Source organism: Nuphar pumila, chromosome 5 (genome assembly GCF_984573655.1).
Source record: "Nuphar pumila chromosome 5, dmNupPumi1.hap1.1, whole genome shotgun sequence".
NCBI classification, from domain to species: Eukaryota; Viridiplantae; Streptophyta; class Magnoliopsida; order Nymphaeales; family Nymphaeaceae; genus Nuphar; species Nuphar pumila.
Window position 1 is genome coordinate 121,396,646 of NC_143253.1, and position 23,768 is coordinate 121,420,413.

Below are 23,768 nucleotides of genomic sequence, written 5' to 3' on the forward strand. Positions count from 1 at the left end.
AATAAGGGATTTCAGAAGAAAATGGGTTGAATGGAAGGGTGAAGACCGAAGAAATGGGGAATTGTATTCAAGTTATTTATTCGGGTGAGAGGAGGAAGAAGAAAAAGAAGGGGAAAGGTGAGAATGGGGTAGAGGTGGTGTTGGGAGTTGAAGAGGTCGAGATGAGAAGGTGAAGCACAAGACTGTAACGGAACTGTGAAGGATCAAGAAAAATATGAGAACTGAGTTTCTTGTTTGGAGGCTAGGGCAAGCTGGGTCCATCTATACAGTGACCCTTCATTTAATTTTGTGTTTCTTTGGCTTTCCTGTCTTGCAGAGACAAGTCAAAATCAGATTCTAAAATGGCAGTATGGCAAGGCTTCTTGCAAGACAGTAGTATTGCTATGTGCAACGAAAACAATTTTTGAAGCTCTACTATGGTAGATGGGAAGACCACCATCTGTTGGAAACTTGTATTCTTGTAACGGGCTTGGCTTGCATACCAATTGTTGCCCTTCATTTCTCTCATACACAGGTACAACTATGAACAAGAATCATGATTTTGCATTTTCTGTCGTTAATTATTCAAATTCCATTTATTTTCAAACATGGTAAGAACAAAGATAAAAAGTTGATCATCTCAAGTTATTTTGCCAAGTTTTAGGCTTTTCTACCTCATTTGATGAATCCTTCAAGTTATTGAAGCATTAGCCAGTGCAAAATCTTGAGACATATTGTTGATATAGCCAAAAACTAAATACAGTTAAAAGTAGATTTTGATCTGTTAAGGAAAGATCAGATCTGGTTCGGAGTCAATCACAATGCTCAAATGTAGATCATGTCCCAAATGGAGATAACGTTCCAAATGAAGATAAAGTTCCCAATAAAGATCCAAATGAAGGTGACGTTCCAAATGAAGATCCAGACTAAGATAATGCCCCAAGTGTGGATAAGGCGACTGTCATGAGGACTCCTAATGTCCAATGCAAAGGAGGAAAGGTCGACTTGAAAATGACTCCTATAATTAGGAGAAACCTAACAAATGTAAATCCAAGAAAGATGTTGGTTAAAGATAAAGTTATCATTTGTAGATTGTGATAAGAAAGAAGAAAAAGCCAAAAATATAACCCAATCCTATTTAAAAAGAACCTCTCATCTCTGAAAAGTGCAGAGCGAGATATTGAGAGAAAATAGTTAGCCATGGACGTAGACCAGTTCTGGTCGTACCACATTACATATCGTGTTATTGTGTATGTGTGACTTAGATAACATCTCTAACATGGTATCAGAGCCTCTTTGATCTTGCGATCTATTGAAGTGAGTGTGTTTGCAAGCATCAATTGATTCAGCTTGTCCTTATCTTCATCAGTCCCATTGACAATGTCTTTCATGATCTGCTTGAGTGCTCAACTTCATCAGTATCATGTGACCTTAGTCAAGGTCTGTACACTCATTTTCAACATTGCTGTAGAAAAATGCAGTCACAATAGGATCAAATGATTTTTTTTCCCTTAATACCTGCTCCAACACTCATACAACACTTTTTATTTGTAAATTATTTACAGACAATTTCCTACTGTAGGAATCACAGTTCATTTCACTATTAAAAAGTTATAATCTCATGGGGTTCATAGATGGAACAAACCCTCATCCAAATGAGTATTGTAGTGAACCGGGAAAGGAGAAAAATTCTAAATACCTCAATTAGGAATAAATAGATCAACTATTGTTAAGCTGAATCCTGTCTTCATTAACGAACATAGTTCATTGCCAAGTGGTAGGGTTAACCGCATCATATAGCATGTGGAAAAACGCTAAGGAAAACTTATGTTGCCCACTCTAAAGCTTGAGTTCAACAACTGAAATCCCAATTGCAAAACCAAAAAAGGGACTGAATAATATATCTACCTATTTTCATAAGGCCAAAAGCAACGCCCAACAACTCTTGATGGCTAGAAAACCCATCCTTAATGAGGATCTTAACATGTATGTTTTTGCGGGTCTTCCCATGAGTGAATATGATTATTTAAGAACTGTATTAAATGCTCAAGATGTCCCTATCACCCCAAAGATCTTTTAGGTACGCTACTGGTTCATGTACCCTAAATACATGAACTTGATGATCCTGAACCACTTATGGCTAATCTAACCTACAAGCAGAACAACCATGGTCAAACTTAGAGAAACCATGGTACTCAAAATCGGTATAACCTTGAAGAGGAAGAAGGGGAAGAAGACAGTTCAATAGTCTTAAACAAAAATAGAGGAGCTAAGTAATCTACACCAATAGTATGTCATGCAATCGACAATCAAGATCACATTGTTGCACAATGCTAAAACACTTGTCAAGCATGTAGAAAGCATAAACATGATGCATTACACTATAAAACATTCAAGTTTCAGAAGGATCCACTTAATCCTAAATCGCATCGTGGTACACTGGGTAACGAGGCTTGCTTTCCTGATTTCCTAGCTACTCACCATGTCATGAAAGATTTGAACAACCTCTCACTCCAGTCAGAGTGCCAAGGAAGTGATCACGTCAAAATTGGTAATAGTTCTTGCTTACAAATAAAGAATATTGGTGATTTAGTTTTCAACAATTCAAGTTTTAAAGTTGCTATGAACAATATTCTTTATGTCCCTGCTATTACTGATAACCTCTTATCTGTTAAAAAATTTACCAAAGACAATCATGTCTTTTTTTTTTATCATGATCAATGTTGTGTTAAGGACTGCAAAACAAAGAAAGCAATGCTACAGGGTACTAATCATCATAGGTTATAAAGGCTGAATATTCATAAGGAAGGGTAGGCACAAAAGGCTCATGTTGCATCAACATACGTAGGAGAGCGGGCATACATTGAGCAATGGCATAAACAGATGGGGCATCTTTTTTGTACAATTCAATTTTTTTGGAACAAATATAATCTTCTTTTTCTTCATAAGTCATAATTCTATATGTGAGGCGTGTCAAATGGTCAAGAGTTACACTCTACCCTTTGAACTATCTACACATAAGATAGATAAACCTCTTGATTTGGTTTATTCATATGATTGGGGGACAACATCGGTTTACAAAACTATAGGACATTCATATTATGTTAGCTTTGTTAATGTTTTTTCAAGATTTACATGGATCTTTCTTATTGAGAAAAAAACTGAAGTTTTCTTTGTATTTTAAAATTTTCAAAAACTTGTGGAAACCAAATGTCGATGACATATAAAGTCTCTCCAAAGTAACTGGGGAGGAGAATATAGATTGATTTTCATGCACTTAAAATTGTGTGGTATTGAACATCGTGTCACCTGCCCATACACACATGACCAAAATGGTAGTGTTGAACAACAATATCAACATATTATGGAGACTAACTTTACTTTGTTAGCTAAGGCAAAAACAATGGGATTATGTGTTCTTAACGGTTGTCTATTTGATTAATAGGATGCCATCTAGTGTTACAAATCATAAGTCTCCTTATCAAATCTTGTTTCAAACTATTCCTAATTATAAGTTTCTTAAAGTTTTTGGGTGTGCATGTTATCTTTGTCTTCAACCTTTTAACAATCATAAACTTCAATTTAGGAGCAAAAATTGTATTTTATTGCGTTATAGTAGCCAACACAAAGAGTATTTTTGCATTGACCCTGAAACAAGAAAGGTCATTATCATTAGAAATGTCCAGTTTGATGAAAATGATTTTTCCTCAAACACGTCTCACCCCCTGTGTCTTTCCCTCCATCCATAGTCCCGGTACCTATCACACTCCCCCTTTCACATCGTGTTCACCTTGACCCGCCTGAGGTCTCCCCATAGTGGATCTAGATTCTACACCTACAACTATAGATTCCCTAGTACTAACCAGTACACCTACTCCCACATCTCAACTCCTTGAGTCAGACCCATATTCCCCCTCCTTGTACTCACTACATGGTTACCCATTTTTAGATTGGATCGCTAAAACTAAAATCCATTTATGCCACCCGCTATCCTATTCCCTTGTCTTTCTCACCAAATTTTATAGGGACTATGAGCCGACCTATTTTGTCTAAGCCTACAAAGATCTTTATTGGCATAAAGCTATGAAGGACAAGTTCAATGCCTTGCTAAAAAATGGAATGTAGACCCTCATTCCTCCTTGACCCAACACCAATGTCATTGGGTGCAAGTAGATCTTTAAAATCAAACATCGGACATATGGCACCCTTGAGCGATAGAAAGCATGTCTTGTTGCCAAAGGCTATAGTCAAGAAGAAAGGATTGATTATTTTGAGACATTTAGTCCAGTGGTCAAACCACGTTTGTCTGTAATATGCTCACTATTGCAGTGTCTCGAGGTTGACAAAGGGCTAACCGATCCGTCAACTTAATGTTCATAATGCCTTTCTCTATGGTGTCTTATCTGAGGAAGTATACATTAAACAACCAAAGGGTTTCATGGATCCTAGTTATCCTAACTATGTGTGCAAGTTATACAAGGCAATTTATGGTCTTAAACATGCTCTTACAACTTAGTATCAATGGCTTAGTAATTTCTCTTTTAGCATTGGTTTTGTGAGCTCTCATGTTACACTTTTCTGTTTGTTTTTCATTAGGATAATCTCACCATTTTTATTCTCATATATGTGAATAATATTGTTATTACTTGTAGTTCTATCAGTTTTGTTGCAAACATCATTGCCGAGTTGAGAGATGAATTTGCTATTAAAGATTTGAGAGACTTATATTTTTTCCTGGACTTTTGTTATCCCTTCTGGTATTTACTTATCTCAATAGAAGTATGTTACACTTATTGGACTACACCATCATGATTGGAGCCAAACTTGTTATCACTCATATGGCCACCTCAACCAAGTTATCCATTCCTGAAGGTGATCCCTTACTTGATCCGACCCAATACCACCAAGTGTTTGGTGCCTTGCAGCACTTGACTTTGACCAGGCCAAATCTTGCTTTTGTAGTAACAAGGTATGTCAATATATACATGATCCTACTACGGTCCATTGGACAACAATCAAGTTGATCCTTCGCTACGTTAAACATACTCTCAATTATGGTGTTTCTTATTCCTAAGTGTAGCCACCAACATATTTTTGCATTTTCAAATGCATACTAGGTTGGTAGTATTGATGATCCAAAATCAACTGGTGTCTTTGTTGTTTTTTTGGGAGAATCTCTTATTTTGTGGTCTATTCACAAATAGTGCACTGCGTCCCACTCTAGTACTGAAGTTGAATATTAGAACTCGTCGAATACGGCTACTAAAGTTCTTTGGCTTACATATATATTGAATGATCTTCATGTTTTAAGCAACTCTGTTCTTACATTATGGTGTGACATTATTGGTGCATCCTATCTTGCTGCCAACCCTGTGTTTTATAATCACACTAAGCAAATTGACATTGATGTGCACTTTATTTAGGATCACAAGGGCCAATGACATCTTCACGTGAAGTACATCTCTTATATGAACCAACTTGTTGATGTCACAACAAAGCCCTTATCTTTGTGCCAATTCAATCTTCTTCGGGCCAAGCTCAACACCCTTCCTAGGCTGTTGAGCTTGAGGGGGGCTGTTAAGAAAGGACCAGTTCAGATCCAATCAAATGCCCCAATGTAGATCACATCCCAAATTAAGATAACTTTCCAAATGATGAATATAAAGTTCCCAATAAAGATACAAATGAAGGTGACATTCTAAAAGACCCAGATAAGATAATGCCCCAAGTATAGAGAAGGCAACTGTCATGAGAACTCCTAGTATCCAATGCAAACGAGGGAGAGAAGTCGACTTGAAGAGGACTTCTATGATTAGAAAAACCAAGGGAAATGTTGGGTAAAGATAAAGTTGTATCATTTATAGATTGTGATAAGAAAGAAGAAAGCCAAACGTGTAACCCAATCCTATTTAAAAGAAACCTCTCATCTTTGAAAAGTGTAGAGAGAGATAGAGAGAAAACAGTTAGCCGTAGACGTAGACGGTCATGTTATCATGTATGTGACTTAGATAGCACCTCTAACATGATCACTTGATGCTTTGGAGAAAAAAAGACCAATCCAACCAAAACATAGTTGGCGTGAAGCTGGAAATAAAGATACAACATTTATTTTATAATTTGGCTAATGATTTACTTTTTTCTGAGGTTCTGTCGATAGAGTGGTCAAGTTTTGAGAATGAAACTTTTGTTCTTATTGGATCAACAGGCACCGTGGTGCATAAGATATCCCTTCTACAATTAGTGCACATATGCCCTTTTTTGTGGTTTTTTCCTAATGTTATTGGCACTAGGTTTTTTCCTTATTACGTTGGTAGTATTATTAGCTGAAGCATATAATCTAAGATGTCTATTTTGCAAGCATTATTCAGATCTGATCTGTTTGCAACTTTATCCACGATTATGTGATTGAATCCATGGAAGGTCATTTGCTCTTTCAAAACTTCCTAAGAAAGGATCTAAAGGTGAATGAAGTGAATGTGGTCTTTCATTTGCTAAGGATGGAGGTTACAAAGTTATTCAATGGAATTGACTAAAAAAAAACAAAGGAAAAGAAGAAATCGACATTTCTATAAAAATATCTCAATCTGCTGTTGTATTGCCATTGTTTTTATATATTTCCCAAATTTAAATATTTTGTATAGCTACAATTGCGTATTTGTTAAATAGTTTTTGTTGAGGAATCATCTGATGATGGTTTAACACTCCAAGAGCCTCATATCGACTACAATTAAAAAGGGATCTCTTCTTGTGAGGTTGTTGGAGTATACAAATACAAGAATGCCACAATTGATGTCGAAGTTGACACAGAATCCAATATATGAATCTCGTCTGCTATTTTTTATGTATTCTTGATTTTGGTTATTCATTAGTTTCATTAAATTCTTTTGTTTGCTAGATTTTTACAACAATCACCGTTTTAGAAATTCTGCCTTCGACAAAGACCATAGCTAGCATCAAGCTGCCTGATTACAATTCTGGCAAGGTGAACTTGATTCAGTTCTTCTTCTTTTCTCTCTCTTTCTCAAATCTGTGATGGGATGGAAGAAGAAGATTTTAAGCAGCCCTTTTCATCTTAATTTTTTTGTTGTTTCAGATAGCTAGAAGTGCAGTACTTCCATGACCATGCGGCTTTGAGTACAACTGTTGGTTTGAACTCATCTCTTGGTATTGATCTTTCAGCAACAATTGGCACACAAACTTTTGCCTTTGGTGCTGAGTTGCTCTGAAATTTTTTATGGGAATAATCTAAGAAGTAAACTATCCAACTATATCATAGGTGCCTCTGACCTGAACCTGTCTAACTTCCTTGGATGCCACTCACCGAGAGAGGCATCTTGACAGTAAGCCATGTGTCACTATAGATGCAGTCGTAGCCACCATAATTCATAGGCGGTAGAGGATGTCTCACTGTATGCAGATGCCAGTTTTAAAATAAATAAAGGAAATATATCGATTGAAAAAATTAGCACAACTCAGAGAAATAAGTGACCAAAAGTTACCAAGCGAGAGAGAAAGAGGGGACAAGCAGAAAACAAAGAGCAAAAAAACCAGTTGCTCTGAAGTAATAGGAAAATATGACCCCAAAGCACCAACATAGCGGGCTCCACTTGTCTGGTAGGAGCAGCTAGTATACATCACCTTGTGTTGGGAGGTTGCAAGTTCAAATCCCAATGGTATGGTTGTATAGTTGGTGGTTGTCTGCATAACCCTAGCTTCCCTATAAAAAAAAGTATATGACCCCAAAATTGGGTCTTTGAGTCTGTTCACATTGTGATCTGTGTATAAAAGTGTGAAGAATCCTAGTAGGAAGAAGCACGATGAAGTTCATAGTAGGTATAGTAAAGAACCCCGAAATGAAAAAAGCCAAACATAGAATGAGCATTGTTAACAACATCACCACCATTGTGCACTCGTATTGACTGCACTCCAACGAGACGAATTAAGATCGGATGTAATGTGATTGCACACTTTAAGTGTGTTGTTGCACTTCATCACACACCATCTGTTGTTGGGCATATGGCTGAGAAATAAGATGAACAAGCAGCTTGCCATTCGGCTTGGCTCAACTCGTGAGAAGCTTGGCTTGGCACCCAAATTCAGCTTGGTGAGCCAAGCAACTAACTGGCTCATTTAGGTAAATGAGCCAAACATGATGGCAAGCATATTTTATATATTATCAAGCTTAGCAAACATTTAAAATTATTTTTTTAAAGAAAATGAACAAGCTCAACTCGTAACGAACTCGGGCTCGACTTGTCTCAAGCTGTTGTGTAGCCCTAACGAGCTAAGCTCGAACAACCAAAGCCGATGCAGAGCATTCAACCAATCAGAGCATTAAAGATGAGTTGGATCCTAATCCAACTCTCCAGACCAGATCCGGGCAATGTTACTCGAGATGATCCAATCTCATTCAGGACTTTTCTGGTCCAATTGGATCCTCAGAGTAACTCGTGTCTATCGATACTTTCATTTTGATATTTGGACTCTACTTTAGCAAGCTTAGAATCAAATTAGACATTTTCTATCATTTTATTTTATTTTATTTTTTTAGGTGCCCAATTCTAAGGATCCAGATAGTTTTAATGCCTTATAGGATCTTTTTGTGACAGTACAGGGTATACGAGGTAACAAGGTAGTTTTCTATTTTTTTAATAATAAATTTTCCTATATTTTTTAGTAGGATCCAGATTATAGCAAGTTTGGATCTTGCTCAAGATCCAAATCACGTTGGATCCACATGGCATCATCTCAAACGAACAACCATAAGCTCCAATCAAACTCCAATTTGACTTTGAAAAGTCATATGGCTGTTGGAAAGTCATAATAGCCTGTTTCAAAAGAAGCTATCTAAGTGGACAAGCAGGGGTGACAGCCTTGGAGATCCCCCCTCCATTATGACAAGCTTGAAAGAAGATTGGAGAAGGGAGGCAACAACCTTGGTGAGGCCTCTCTTCCATCATGACCTCTCCTCCTTAGAGCTTAAGATCACTAATGGAGGTAGGAGAGAGCAGTTTTTTTTGGCCTCTTGATAGAAAATTTTCTGCAAGGTTTGTTGTGAGAAAGAAAGAAAGATGTGAAAAAGATTGGAGATTTTGTTTGGAGCTGGACTTAAAGCATTCAACCTTGGAGGAACCGTGTTGGACGTTTTTCATCATCGTGATACTCTGTTGGGCGTGAAGGACCCTCCTCTTGCTGTTTGAAGAGCTTCCTTCATGTTGTTCGTGACCCCCGAAGGGCTGCATGTGTTCTTGGAAAAAGCAATCTAGACTGCCACCCTTGTTGTATGACCGTTGGAGCTGAAGAAAGAGCACAAAGTTTGAACCGAACCATTTTGTCTCCATCGGTTTGACTAAACTCAAGTGTTTATTATCTTGTGTTGTAAATGTTGTTGTGTCCCTTAAAAGTTTAGATTGTTCTAGCATCTCACTTGAACTAGTTTCTCTCTCCCTGAAATTCGTGTTTGAGAAGTTGTTCTAGACATTTTGTGTTGTCGAATACCTTTGAGTTATAGTTAAATCTTTCTAATTGGAGTTGGGTTCGGAGGAAAAGCTATTAAAATTGGAGAATCCACCTTTAGAAGTATATTTTCGTGCAAGTTGAACCCTTAAACACCCAAAGTAAAACTGGATTTAAAAAATTGTGTGTTGGACTCGTTGTGCATTTTTTTATTCAGGATTGTTTGACCCTATCCAGGTATTTGGACTGTATCTCTCTAGACACGGGTCCATTTTTGGCGTTCTTAGGCTCGTTGGAAAGCTAAGACCCGCCTCTACAACTTTGGTGTTTACCACTTTTTTGAAATCTACATCGTTATGCGATTAAATTCTTAGAAAATTCGAAGGTCTGAGTGTGACCTGATCGTTTTGCCCTGTCAGTTTCATTTCTTAACAGAGGTCAGTATTCCAGCTCTAGTTTCCTCAATACTTTGTTGTTTGATGATTTGATTGATGTTCTAGAAAGATCAAATCCATAACAACAACTTTCATGTTTTACACATTTAGTGATTTGATTGTTTGTTGCATCTAAAATTCGGTTTGATTAAGTATGCTAAAAACTTTCCAAACTGAAACTCATACAATTAGTTGAGAAAACATATCAGCATATTTAGCTTATATCTTCTTGAATATAAATCCAAAAAATTTATAAACTTAGGCTTGTTGAAAAGATAAGAGAATCCTGAACAACTTTTCTGTTGAGAGTTTTTCTAGACTCTGCTGTCTGAGGGGCTGAAAACCCTCTCAAAGTCGTCAAAATAGTCATAGATCGGGTATCGGGTGTCCTATCTGGCCGTCCCAGAGAAACTGTCATAACTCGGTTTTCACAGATCCAAAATCTGTGTTCTCTGACCTGTTGGAAAGGTGTGCTCGTGACACATCTCTTTCGTATTTATACTTTCTGTTGAAAGAGAGTGTCACTGCCTCTAATCGACGAACGTCTGAGTCCTGGTCGGACTCAACTGCTAAAACCATAAAGCTTCCACACGTAGAGATCCATTTGATTCTCGGATCATGGATCAGCCTAGATGCCATCTCCACATCAAAAGCTCACTTCATTTGGATCATTTACCAGACTTAATTGGGCCCCACAGCTGATAGACTGTATCTCATAGATGGTGGGTGAACAGGTGTTGCAGCACACTGAAAGTATGCAATCACATTGCAACTGATCAGCCCTCAACACGAGAGGAGATCCGGTGATCAGTCATTGGGGCCGAGTAGCTTTGCAAGGTACCGGGCTAAGTACTGCATCTGCTCGGCCCCAAATCACTCTACCACATTTGACTTATCCAATACACAGACTGAATGCTTAGTAAAGTACTCGACCCGCAAGTGCAGTTTTTTTTTCAAAAATAGGACATGCAGAGTTTTTTTTAATCAATCCAAGCTATTTTTGATATTTTGATATTTAAAAATGATCTTTAATCAGAATATTATTAAAAATAATGAAAAATTTCCCACACGAATGTAAATGGCTTGATTCAAAATACCTCGTTTCCTGTTCTTTAAACTGAAAAGATATTCACACATTCCTAATTACCGGAAGAGTTTCACAATTGGTAATTGAATTTCACATTCAGCGAGCACCAGAATCTTATAATTATAATAGCTTTTATTACAATAATAAAGTTCAACATTTCATGACAACACAGTACCGGGAGAAACAAACTTTATTCCTAGCACAAGCTACATGCCACACTGCACTTGGTGCACACAGTTGAAGCACTTTTATTTAAGCATAACATATATATATATATATATATATATATATATATATATATATATATATATATATATATATATATATATATATATATATATATATATATATATATATATGGACTACGTGGAAGCAAAGGAGCTTAGCACAAACTCAGCGAACTCAGCAGCACGGAGGAGGATCGTAAAATGGAGAAGGTCCATAATCTGGAGGAGAAGGTCCATAATCTGGAGGAGGTTCTCCATAAGAACCTTCTGCATCACCGTTTTTGACATCTATGTGAAGCAAAAATACACAAACGTTAGTAGGAAAATAACCAAACCACTAACATTGTTAACTTTATAACGATGTGCATGGGGTTGTTGTAGGAGATGGGATGCTCAAGTTTTTTCCATCCAAATTGTAAACCAAGCAATCACTTCCACTCACTAATCTTGGAACGGTCCTTGTCCAGAGATGGGCTACACATTTTCATCATTTTAGTGATTTTTTTTATGAATCATGCCTTATGGGAATGATGTACAAGGCTTACATAGTGAAAAACAGGTTTTCGATCATCCAATCATTTTGCTTAATCTGTGGCCTGTCAAGATCTCAAAAAATCAACGGTTTACAAGGAATTTTTTTTTTACGATTAGAAAATTATGTATTCATGTCTAAACTAATAAATCCAGCGTGCAATTTTTGATAGATAAACAATGGAAAACACATACGTGGGGTGGTCAGATAACGCATGCACGCATGAGTTTCAGTGTGGAATATGGTTTTCTCATGTTTTACCTAAATCTGACAGTACAGATGTGTTCGGTATGATAAACTACAAAGAAAATGACACTTGGATCATGTTTTCTCAATAAAAATATGATTTTTTAAGCATTGAATATTCATGAAAATCTTAGACTGTCGATTTTTTAAACCTTATAAAAGCCTAACGACATATTGGAATCGAATGATCCAAGAGCCGTTTCCTATGAAATCAAACATGTAGAATGTATCTGTACGGTAAGATTTAAAGAAAACATGAAAAAATCCTTTGAAAGCTTGGTTTCTATCATGCTTGAGCATCAATGATCAGACCTCATATATTTGTTCTTTATAATTGACTTAGAAAATAGTGTTTTTCTTTTGATTTTTTGTTTTTTTCTCTCACAAGTAACACCATAGATGTGATTTACATAGGAATATGCTTTTCTGTCACCAAAATTCAACTTGTATGCTGGTTCTTCCAGCAATCTAAAAATCAACGGCTATAAACGCATCAAATTTTCCTTACTCATAAAAACATATTTTTTCATTGAAAAGACATGATCCAAGGGTTGATTCCTGTTAAATCAAGCATGCTAAATACAACTATGAGATTAGATTGACTCAAAACAACTCACATCATGAGATTCTAACTTAATTATAGGCAGAATCAAACAATTATAGCAACTATATATATAGCAAAGACCATATATATAGCCAGAAGGGATAAAAATTAAGTAACCAAGTAGGATTGAAAAGGACTAGAGGATAGAACCTACATTGCTTTTCATCCAATTCACGTGCAAAGGCATGAGAAAATACTAAGAGTAGAGCAAGAAAGAGGATGGCTATGGAAGCTCCCTTCATTGCCATATCAAATTTGGTAGAGGAAAAGTGGACGAGTGCAGAATGGAAGCCCCATACTGATCTATTTATAATGTTGGTTAGGATGAGAGAGAGAGAGAGAGAGAGAGAGAGAGAGAGAGAGAGAGAGAGAGAGAGAGAGAGAGAGAGCTGCATTATGGCGGTAGGTGAACAGAAACTTTGCATTCAATCTTACCACATTTATCGGCAGGTTAATTAATCAGATGGTGGCTCAGCACGGTTCAGCTTGTTATGAACTCTTTTGTAGTCAGTTCATTCGGCTGGCAAGCGAAGCCGCAGGCAGCTCATTCACATAAAGTGACTCATGCGTGAATAGGTTTTAAGTGTGCAGCTCGGCTCGGCTAGAGTGAGCTTGTGTAGATAAAATATATAGGTTTTAAGTGTAATGTGTGTGTTATAGCTGGATAGAGTAGTTGACTCTCAGCCTTACCTTCGACCTAAATGTTTAAAGTTTAAATCTCATTAGTTTCACTCTTTAAAATACATATTGCCTTTTTGCACGAGCCAGCTCATGGTATAGGCTCACCGGGCTGAGGACAGTTCAGCTCACCCAGACACCAACCCAAACTTAAATTCCTTCCACTGGTAAACAAGCTGAACCCAAACACCAAATGTTCAGTTGATTCGGCTCTTTTACCAGTCTCACTATCAAACATTATGTTATGTTAAGGGATTGTTTGATAAAGCGTTCCGCGTCCCTCTGAAGAGTCGAGGACTACTTGTTCACGTGAAAATCAAAAGATTATTGCACTTGGACTGAGTCAATGAAACCTAAATGCATAATTATTGCACTTGGACTGAGTCGCATACTATCTTCATCGTGACGTATATTTATCGTTTGAATTAAATATGATATTGATTTATTGTAACCAATGCACAAGTAGGGCTGTCAACTGGTCAGGGTTGACCCAGACCCACTTGGGTTTGGATTCAGATTTTGTCGGGTCACTAAAATAGAATCTCAAACCCAAACCTACATAATTATATATATTATAAAAAGTCTAAAAAACAGGTAGGATACATGTCCAATGGACCAGTACTCATCCCATTGCCCAGTTTTTCCTCCTGGATTTTGTGAGCCTCTTTAGAGCACTCAACTCAAGCACGTGGATAAAGTTCATGACAGAGATGCTACCTGTAATCAAAATTCACGACTAACAAGAGTTGCTTTCCGTTCTTCATTTAGAAAAAACACTAACCCATCAGCCAAGATGGGCAAATTTCACTTGTTTTTATGCTCTAGTAGTGACATCATATTATCTCTCCATCCTCTCCAAAGAAACTCCCTAAATTACCTTCCTCAATCACTTCTCAGTTTATGAAAAAGCCTAAATAATTTTTGTTACATGGTGAAAGAGTATCCAACTCATTTTTAGTGAACATTTGTGCATATAAGTGACAGTGTCATTGTTAACTATAGAGCTATCGATATGCTACCAACAATTTCAGGCACAACACAAGCCATGAAGGTGGGTATGCTACTAACAACAATATCGGGCATGATAACAATGTGCACACCAGTCAGACTCTTATCCAAGGTGCTGATAATGCCAAATGTAAAAGCAGTTATGATGGAGAGTCCAACAACATCATATACGATGCCGATAATGCTAAATCCAGTTATGATAGAGAGTCCAACAATATTGTATGTGATAATGAGACTCTCACACAGAGTCTTAAGCTAATGGGACTATCACACAGAGTCTTGATAAGGCAACACGAATGTTATCAAAGTCATCGGTAATGAGACTCATGATGGGATACAGAATACCGAGAATATTAAGATTATCATGGGATACAGAATACCGAGAATATTAAGATTATCGATGATAACAATAATCTTGATAATTCAGCGATGAATTCGGTTATGATATCGAGAAGTCAGTGTAATAGTGAAGAGACTAAAAAAATTGATAATCATGTAACCTCGTTAAATAGTGGAAACCTCTGCAAGTAAGTTGTTGAGTGGAGGGTTGTGGATGTAGGCGATTTTACACCGAACCACGTTTGTATCTTTTTCTTTTAGTCACTACTTTAAGGACTATTGTTATCAAGGCTTTAAAAAATTAATTAGACGGAACTTGTAACAAATTAATAATAGTTAATTAGACATTTTTCTTATATCTTTTATTTTATTTTATTTTAGATTTGCAAGATGGGGTTAGACTGACCCCGACCAGTACAACCATGAATCAAAAGGAAACCAATCTAGAGGCTTGTCCTTCCAGATTGTCCCTTCCGAAAATCGCAATACCAGAAAAGTTTTCAGCCTCACATACCAAAACCATTATTTGCTCCTAGTCTTCACAGCAATTGGATGATAGCAACACTTGTGGATAAGTGTAACAAAATTGCATTCTCCATCTTCTCAACTGCCATAATAATGCATCTCTATCTATCTATCTATATATATATGGAATTCTTTTAAGGTAATTTTTTTTTTCCAGAACTGAGTAAATAAATATTACTTGTGTGAGATATTGGAAGATTAGATCCATTACTCACCATAATTGACTCTGAACCCTAAAAGTTAGTTAATGATTTAGCAAGTAGATCAATGTTGTCAAAGCAGAAAGGTCGATTAAAACTAGAAGTCTGAAAATGCATTCTCCTTCTTCTTACCAAGCTGCCTCGTAAATAGCCAAAGAAAAGTTACTATTTTTGTTTGTCTCATCACTCAGAACTCGGGCAAAACCAAAAACAATCATACCTGCACACAAAGAACAACACGTTCACAAAAATACACTTAGGGGGAGAGGCAGATAAAAAACAGTCTAACCTTTGGCCATTTGCACAAGTAAACTCATTTTCTCCACCGACAGCCCAAAAACCTTACAACTGTTGGTTTGGAGACTCCCATCAAAGGTAAGATATCATAAACAAAACATAAATGAACAAAAAAGCACATAATACCAAGATTAACACTCAAATTAGCCAAACATATGAGTTTAATCAAGCTTAGCGCATACCACTTAATGATCCACCCAAAGATGAAATGCTGCATGATGGGCACCTTCTCCAGAACCTCCGCTTTACATCTTCACCTTGCTCCATGTCGGCACTTTGCTGATGTCGTCCAACATCGGCAAGTGCTCATCCGTCTGCCCCTTCTTCTCCTTTCTCACGAACGCCACGCACGAGAGGTACATGAACTCGTTGAAAAAGTTGTCCAGGATATCCTGATTGTGGATGACTTCGGCTTCATGTACTTGTGATCGATCAACTACGCCGAGCCAAAGACGAAGGGGACGGAATGATAGTTGTCGATCCCCCACACCCCGTGCGAGGTCGCAGGCTCCAGGCAGTAAACCGTCTGCAGCTTCCTCATCTATTGTGCCTTGGATGCCGTTCATTCGTGAAGTTGTTTTTTTCTTTGTTTTTCAGCCGTTCAGTTTTTGTGTTTTAGATGGCATTCATCTACAAAGATAAATAACTCAGAAAATTTTTGTGGGACTCATCTGAAAAGTAAACTATCCAACCATGGTGTTTGGCCCTCTGACATGATCATGCCTATTTACCTTGGATGCCATTCACCGTGAGATGGATAGCATTAAAGGCATCTTGACAGTAAGCCATACGTCACTGACAGACATAATTCATAAGTGGTAGAGGATGTCTCATTGTATGCTGACACCAGTTTTAAAAGAAATAAAGGAAATATATTGATTGAAAGAATTAGCACAGTAACGAGAAGTTACCAAGCGAAGCAAGAGAAATGGGTACAGAAAAGCAGAAAACAAAGAGAAAAAAAAGTTACAATGAAGAAACAGAAAATATATGACCCCAAAACACCAACAGGGGGCTCCCCGCAGTTAGTGCACGTCATTGGGACATTCCAAGTTCAAATCCTAATGGTATGGTTATATAACTCCAGCTTGCCTATATAAAAAAAAAAGTATATGACCCCAAAACTGGGTTTCTGACTCTTTTCGCACTATGATCTATTTGTTTTGTGTATATAAGTGTGAAGAATTCCAATAGGTATTACCATGGATGTAGGCACAGACTCAGCCGAACTACGTTGTCTCCTTCGATCTTGAGTTTCGTGTTTTGTTAACTAGATCTAATTCAACGTCAGATCTGGATTTTTTTCATGGTACCAGAGCTATGATCTACTAGTCGTATAAAGAGTCGTCCAAGCCAGTCGTGTTTTGATTCAACCTGAAGAATCATTGGGTGCATTAATCAGGAACAGTGGGGTAAGCTTCGTTGATCTTCCTGCATATTTTGTTCATATTTTATGGGTACAAAGATTAGTATTTGGGAACTTAGTTTGGTACCTGATTCAACGTCTGCATCAAAGTGGTGTTGGTGCATGCATTTGCTTGATGTGAAGTAGGGGTCACTTGAGTGTTTTTCGATCCTTCTTGTGCTCACTATAGTGCTGGTGTGTGTGATCAGTCATAATCAAAGCAAGTTATATGTTCCGCCCGAAAGACACAGTTGTGTGTTTGGGGGTCCGAATGAGCGCCACATATATATGCAAGTGGGGCTCGTATCCCCGTGTGTGTCGGCATCATTTAGTATAGAAGTTTGGTACGATTGCAAATACTTAAGTACCCTTTCCCATCATTCCCGTCATGAAACATTGGTTCAAGAAAAAGACAAAAATGTCATTCATCTAGAAAAGTGAAACGTCGGTTCGAGAAAAGAACAAAAATATCCTTCATCTAGAAAATGGAGGATAATGTTAACTATTCAAAGTCCAAACATTCTATTTTTGCCCTAAGCAGTTAATGTTTGCACCATCAGCTGTAACAAAATCTCCCTCTGATGACACACCCTTTGACATCATCTGTTGTCGCTGGAGCACCTTTTGCCATCATCTGCTGCCATCGAAGCATCCTTTGCCATCGTCTGCTCAATGGGAGCATCGTTGCCACCATCGGCTGCATCTACCTTCTGGGTGTTTCTCCTCCACTGTCGGATTATTAAACTCATGGCGTTTCGGTGAGTTTCGTATATGGTTTTGTTATGTAAACAAATTGATTTCTAAATCTGAATATTAAATCTTACAACTGGTTGTACTATTCATGCTAAATAAACCTATTTTCATATTAAAATAAATCGATTTGTACCTATCCACTTTTTGGGCATCGAAAAATAGTTAACACAATTTATTCTTATGAAGGCCAAACATTACAATGATATATACTTATGAAGGCTAAATTTTTACAACAATTTGTACGTTGGAATACAACAATGATTTATACATTTAATGCAGTAGCAATTTGTCCATTCGATGCAACAATGATTTATACATTTAAAGCAGTAGCGATGTGTACTTATGAAGTTACCTCAATTTGTACTTAAGTTTGCTAAATCTTACAATGATGTTTACTTATGAAGCCAAATAATGTGACGATTTGTAATGTTGGTGATTGTTTAAGGAATGTGATAATTTATAATAATATATACTTGGAGAGGCGGTTGTAACATATAATGATGTTGTTAATTTTATGTGTTGTGCAAGTTAGCAATGACTAAAGTTTGTAAGACAAGAAAGCCCCCGCTGTTCGATGGGATGACTATTGGAGAAATTATCCGCTAGTCCTATATATATGAGCATTATGAAAGGTATCAAAATATAATGAAGATTAAGAATGATAAAGACAAGGACAAAGGAATTGTATAATGCAGAACATTATTCATCATATATTGAGGCTGAAGAGTAAAGAAAGAAGGATGAAAAAGAACTAAAGAAGAAGAATAAGAAAAATGATGAAAAGAAGAAAAAGCAAAGGAAGAAAAGACAAATGATAGAGGAGAGAGAAAAACAAAAAAACAATAAGGAGGAGGAAGAGAAGAAAAGGCAAATGATGAAGATGAAAGATGAAAGGCAAAGAAAGAAGCATCAAGATGAGGAAGAGAAGGAAAGGCAAAGGAAGAAGAAAGAAAAGGAAGAGAAGGAAAGGCAAAGGAAGGAAAAAGAAGACAAGGAAGAGAAGAAAAGGCAAAGAAAGAAGAAGGAGGACGAAGGAGATAAGGAAAGAGAAAGGAAGAAGTAGGAGGAGGAAGAAATAGAAAGAAAACGAAAAAAGCAGGAAAAAGCGAAGGAAAGGAAAATGAAGGAAAAAGTAGAAAAGCATAAGAGAGAGGCAAAGGTGCGAAGGAAGAAGTAGAAAAGAAGAGGAGGGAGGCGGCAGAGCGAAGGACCAACAAGAAAGGTAGATGAGGAGAGGAAGATGAGAGAATGAATGAGAAACAAGAAAGACAAAGGAGGGAGGAGGAGGAGCGAATGATGGAGCAACAAGAAAGGCAGATGATGGAAGGAGGGGATGAAGAGGAGAAAAGTGTGACAAAGGTACGTAAATTGCTCATGTTTGTCATGATTTACTGTGATGGATATTATTATGTATAACGATTACTATGATAGCGATTACTATGTATAGCGATTAATGTGATAGCGATTATTATGTATAGTGATTACTGTGATAGTGATTACTATGTATAGTGGTTACTGTGACCTATGTATAGCGATTACGATAATAGCGATTAGTATATATTGCAATTATGTAACAATTTACTGTGATAAATATTATTATGTATAACGATTACTATGTATAGTAATTATTGTGACCTATATATAGCGATTAGTATGTATAGCGATTACTTTGATATCGATTATTGTGTATACGATTACAGTGATAACGAGTGTATAACGATAATTATATATAGTGATTATTGTATACAACGACGTGTAAAAGTACAAATGACACTAATTTTGATTTGATATGAATAATATGTTGTTTTGTGTTACAGGGAGGTCAGAAGAGAAGTAGAGCACCATGTAAAAAAATCAGAAGGTGGTATTAGTGGCTTGTAGTTCTGTTGTGGTATAAACAAGTGAGTGAATATCAGAAGGACCGATTACAAAATATGCACTTCAGCGGCTTTCTGGACCAACATTATTTTGAAACGTGCTGAAACACCATGACCCACCTGATTAATAAGTGGAATCATAAGACGAACACATTCCAGTTTGATTCTTTTGAGATCACCATGACCCTAGTGGCGCAGATTACAGGTCCCAAGTGCCATGAAATTTCTGTCCTAGCACATGATTCAAACTATAACGCAAGGGACAAGTGCACGACCCTTCTAGGAATGTCGATGGAGGACTGGGGTCAATGTATTTTTTGTGGAAGCAATTCTACATCGATAAAAGTTTTTTTTTTTTCATAATAAATGGGAAGGCCGATCTGCTACATGTGCATTTGAAAGAGCTGACCAAGAGTTGCGTGACTTCCTTTATTTTTTTGGACTTACTCTATTTTCGGATTTTTCTAGTTTGAGGTTAAGTTACTTGTGGCTGTAGTTCTTGGAAAACTTAGATGAAGTCAAAAACTATGCATGGGGTGCTACTATGCTCGCACACTTGTACAATCAACTTTACCGTGCGAGTAAGGGTATAAAAACTGTTGGAGGGTTTTCGCCATTTGTCAAGGTAAATGTTTATTAAATATTTGATAGTTGTAGACTAAGATCATTGAAGGTTATAGTCTTTCTAATATTTTGTTTTTGTAGGCCTGGGCGTGGGAGCATATTGTCGCCTTGCATCCTCTGTGTGGCCCTACGATTTATGGTTTTCCCAAGATCGGTCGGTGGGTTACAATAAATGTCAAGGAAGTTAATTCTAACTTCATTTTAGATGGTCTGCAATTAAATGAGATAAATGGTTTAAAATTGTTTTAGCATTTATCATTCATTAGTATAAATCATTGAAATGTTTAGTATTCTTAAGTAATCATCGCTGCAGGATTTTGTTTTCGTTAGTACAAATCGTTATCGTATTAGCATTTAACATTCATTAGTATAAATCGTTCTAATGTTTAACATTCTAAAGTAATGATCATTGCAGGATTTTTTATTCCTTAGTACAAATCATTATCGCTTTAGCATTTAACTTTCATTAGTGCAAATCTATGAAATGTTTAGCATTCTTAAGTAATCATCACTGTAGGATTTTGTCTTCGTTAGTACAAATCGTTATCGTATTAGCATTTAACATTCATTAGTATAAATCGTTCTAATGTTTAACATTCTTATGTAATAATCATTGCAGGATTTTGTATTCCTTAGTATAAATCATTATCGCTTTAATATTTAACTTTCATTAGTGTAAATCGTTGTAATCTTTAGCATTCTTAAGTAATGATCATTGCAGAATTTAGCCTTCGTTAGTACAAAGCGTTATCATTTTAGCATTTAACATTAATTATTGTAAATCATTGTAATATGTGTCATTCATTAGTGTAAATCATTTTAATACAAAACACTCATTAGTTACAATCATTGTAATATATTTAACACTCGTTATTATAAATCATTTTAATATTTAGCATTCATTAGCATGAATAATTATGTCTATACATAAACCATAATCTCCAATGTACAGGTTGTGTGGAGACCGTACGTAGATGGGGAGGACGAGGACCAAGAGGTTGTTGCTGAGGCTGAAAGGCTGTCTAGCTGCGATATTTGGCTGTTTAACAAGTCTGAAGCTGAGTTGCAGCATGGTAGTCCAGTTCTTCTACAAGCTGGCTTGAGATAGTCTACCCCACAACAGCCTGTGGAAGCGAGAAAGAAAATGAATAGTGGTGAGGCCAGGAACGTGAATTGAAATGAATGCTTTAAGAAACAATTAGATAGCTGGAACAATAGAGGTGTTCATGCCATAGCATATGATTATAAAGAACAACAATATGATCTCAACTATTTCAAAAAATATTGGGAACCCATGAGTCAAAATCTGGAGATTTAGAAGAAGCAACATGAAAATATTGAGAACTCATGCGTCCCTCCCGTCCCCCAGCATGTCATCTCCCAGCATAGAAAAAATGTCCATCGTGTCCCTTCGGCTATAACAACGATTCTCTCTGTTGCAATATACGATGAGGAGTGAACACAACTCATAAAAAAAAAGGTAGTCTTCACCACAAGGTTAGAGATATTGGAGAGGGAGAATAAAGAGTTACAAAAGCAGGTGCGGAATTTGGAAAGACAAATGCGGTCACAATATGGTACACTGGTAGAGATGATTATCGATGGTTTTAATAAGATCGAGAGAACCAAGAGACCACCGAGGAAAGAGAGTCCACCAAGGAAAAGAAATAGACGATTTGTATGTCATAGTCCATCTGAGTCGTCAAGTGTCACTAAATAAATATTATGTGATTTTTGTATCCCGATAATTATTTATTATAATTCTATAATTTTTTGTTGTAATTGTATAATTTTTTTTTGTAACGTGACATTCTATAAATGTATAATTCCTTTTTTAATAAATATAACACACAAGTGTCACTGAACAAATCATTATAATTTTCAGCCTTCATAAAAAAAAATTGAAGAAACATTTAGCGTTGTGTACTGTAGAAATTACGATTTGCTTTTATGAGTTGTCTTCCTATCGCGATTTACATAAAAATTGATAAAAGGCTAAAACAATTTTTACGTATAAAGACTATGTGCTATCACGATTTGCTTGATACCGATTGACTTGCAAACAATTTTAAAATTTAGGGTTTAGGGTTTGGTGTTTAGGGTTTAGAGACCAAATTGGATCCTACTTAGAAAATAAGATATCGAATGTACTTGAAGACTCAATTAGATCCCATTATGTAAATTAACATTTGGACCTATTTGGAGATCTAATTGGATTCCAATAAGTAAATAAGGCTTTTAGATTTACCTGAGACCTAAATGGTTCTCATGAAGGTAAAATGAATTTGTTTGGATCTGAATTCAGTTCGAGGCCCAAATAGATCTTACTTAAGAAAAAAAGATTTGGATTCACTTATGATCTAAATGAATCCTTTTAATGTACTGTTAATTTCAATAGAATATAATAAGTTTTGGATATATGTAAATTCCAAATGGATCCTACTTAAATATAATAACTTTTGGGTTCATTTGAGACCGAAATAAATTTAATTAAAATATATATATATATATATATATATATATATATGTAAATATGTATCTCTCTATATATATAATAGTTTAGATTGGGCTTAGATTTGATGAGAGCTAAATGAGTCTCACAACCAACCCAATCCAATCACTCCCCCACCTAAACCCATCCGACAATCGAATACATCCCATCCCACCAAATCCATTTGAATATTCTATTGTGATTTGCCTTTATGAACTTTGTCTATGTGAACGATATATCCTATCATGATTTACAAAATGACTGATTCATAAAATATGAAAAAGAAAAACAATAAATAAATCGACACGATGTTTAGACTTAGTAAAGTATAAATCGATGTAACTTCAATGATACAAATCGAGGTAACTTCATGGATATAAATCAATTTTGTTCAGAAAGACAAACAAAGACATATCATTGCTTGATACTGATTGGCTTCCAACCAGTTATAATTCTTTTTTGTAAAAGGCAAATGAAACAACATTTTTTAATTAATGCGCAATGCAATATATTTGTGCGCAATTTTTGAAAATGAGCAGTATGTGAAACAATGTTTCATTTATAAATGAATGACACATCGCACAAGTTCAGAAAGGTGTCAATTCGCTTTGCTTCGTTAGTAGGGAACAGACAAACTGAAGTTTCCTTTATAAACGATGTGTTTATGGGTCGAACATATAACAAACAAATTATGTAAATCTCTCTGAGTTGAAATAAAAATTCAATTTTACTAGACACGTCTGCATGCAGTTTTTGAAAATGAGCGGTATGTGAAACAATGTTTTCTTTATAAATAGATGACACATTGCATAAGTTCAGAAGAGTGTCACTTCACTTTGCTTCGTCAGTAAGGAACAGATGAACCGATGTTTCCTTTATAAATGACGTGTTCGTGGGTCGAACATATAACATGCAAATTATGTAAATTTCTTTGGGTTAAAATAAAAATTCAATTTTACTAAACACGTCAATAAGTTGGACTGTTATTTGTAGCAAAGTCAAATCG

The 23,768-nt window shown here is 36.3% G+C and overlaps 1 protein-coding gene across 1 annotated transcript; it reads left to right on the forward strand.

Annotated features, from left to right (window-relative positions):
- Window positions 1–53: 53 nt before the first annotated feature.
- On the forward strand, window positions 54–7,205 carry LOC149838431 (mitochondrial outer membrane protein porin 2-like). The gene is made up of 4 exons (XM_090008250.1): window positions 54–169; window positions 317–347; window positions 6,875–6,961; window positions 7,077–7,205. Exons 1-4 carry the CDS (start codon window positions 54–56, stop codon window positions 7,203–7,205), a joined length of 363 nt encoding a protein of 120 aa, XP_089864376.1.
- Window positions 7,206–23,768: the final 16,563 nt, after the last annotated feature.

Coding starts and splice junctions, on each gene's coding strand:
- LOC149838431 (XM_090008250.1), top strand. CDS start 54: ATGGGGAATTGTATTCAAGTTATTTATTCGGGTGAGAGGAGGAAGAAG. Junction 170..316: donor GAAGAGGTCGAGATGAGAAG/GTGAAGCACAAG, acceptor CCTGTCTTGCAG/AGACAAGTCAAAATCAGATT. Junction 348..6,874: donor AATCAGATTCTAAAATGGCA/GTATGGCAAGGC, acceptor TTTGTTTGCTAG/ATTTTTACAACAATCACCGT.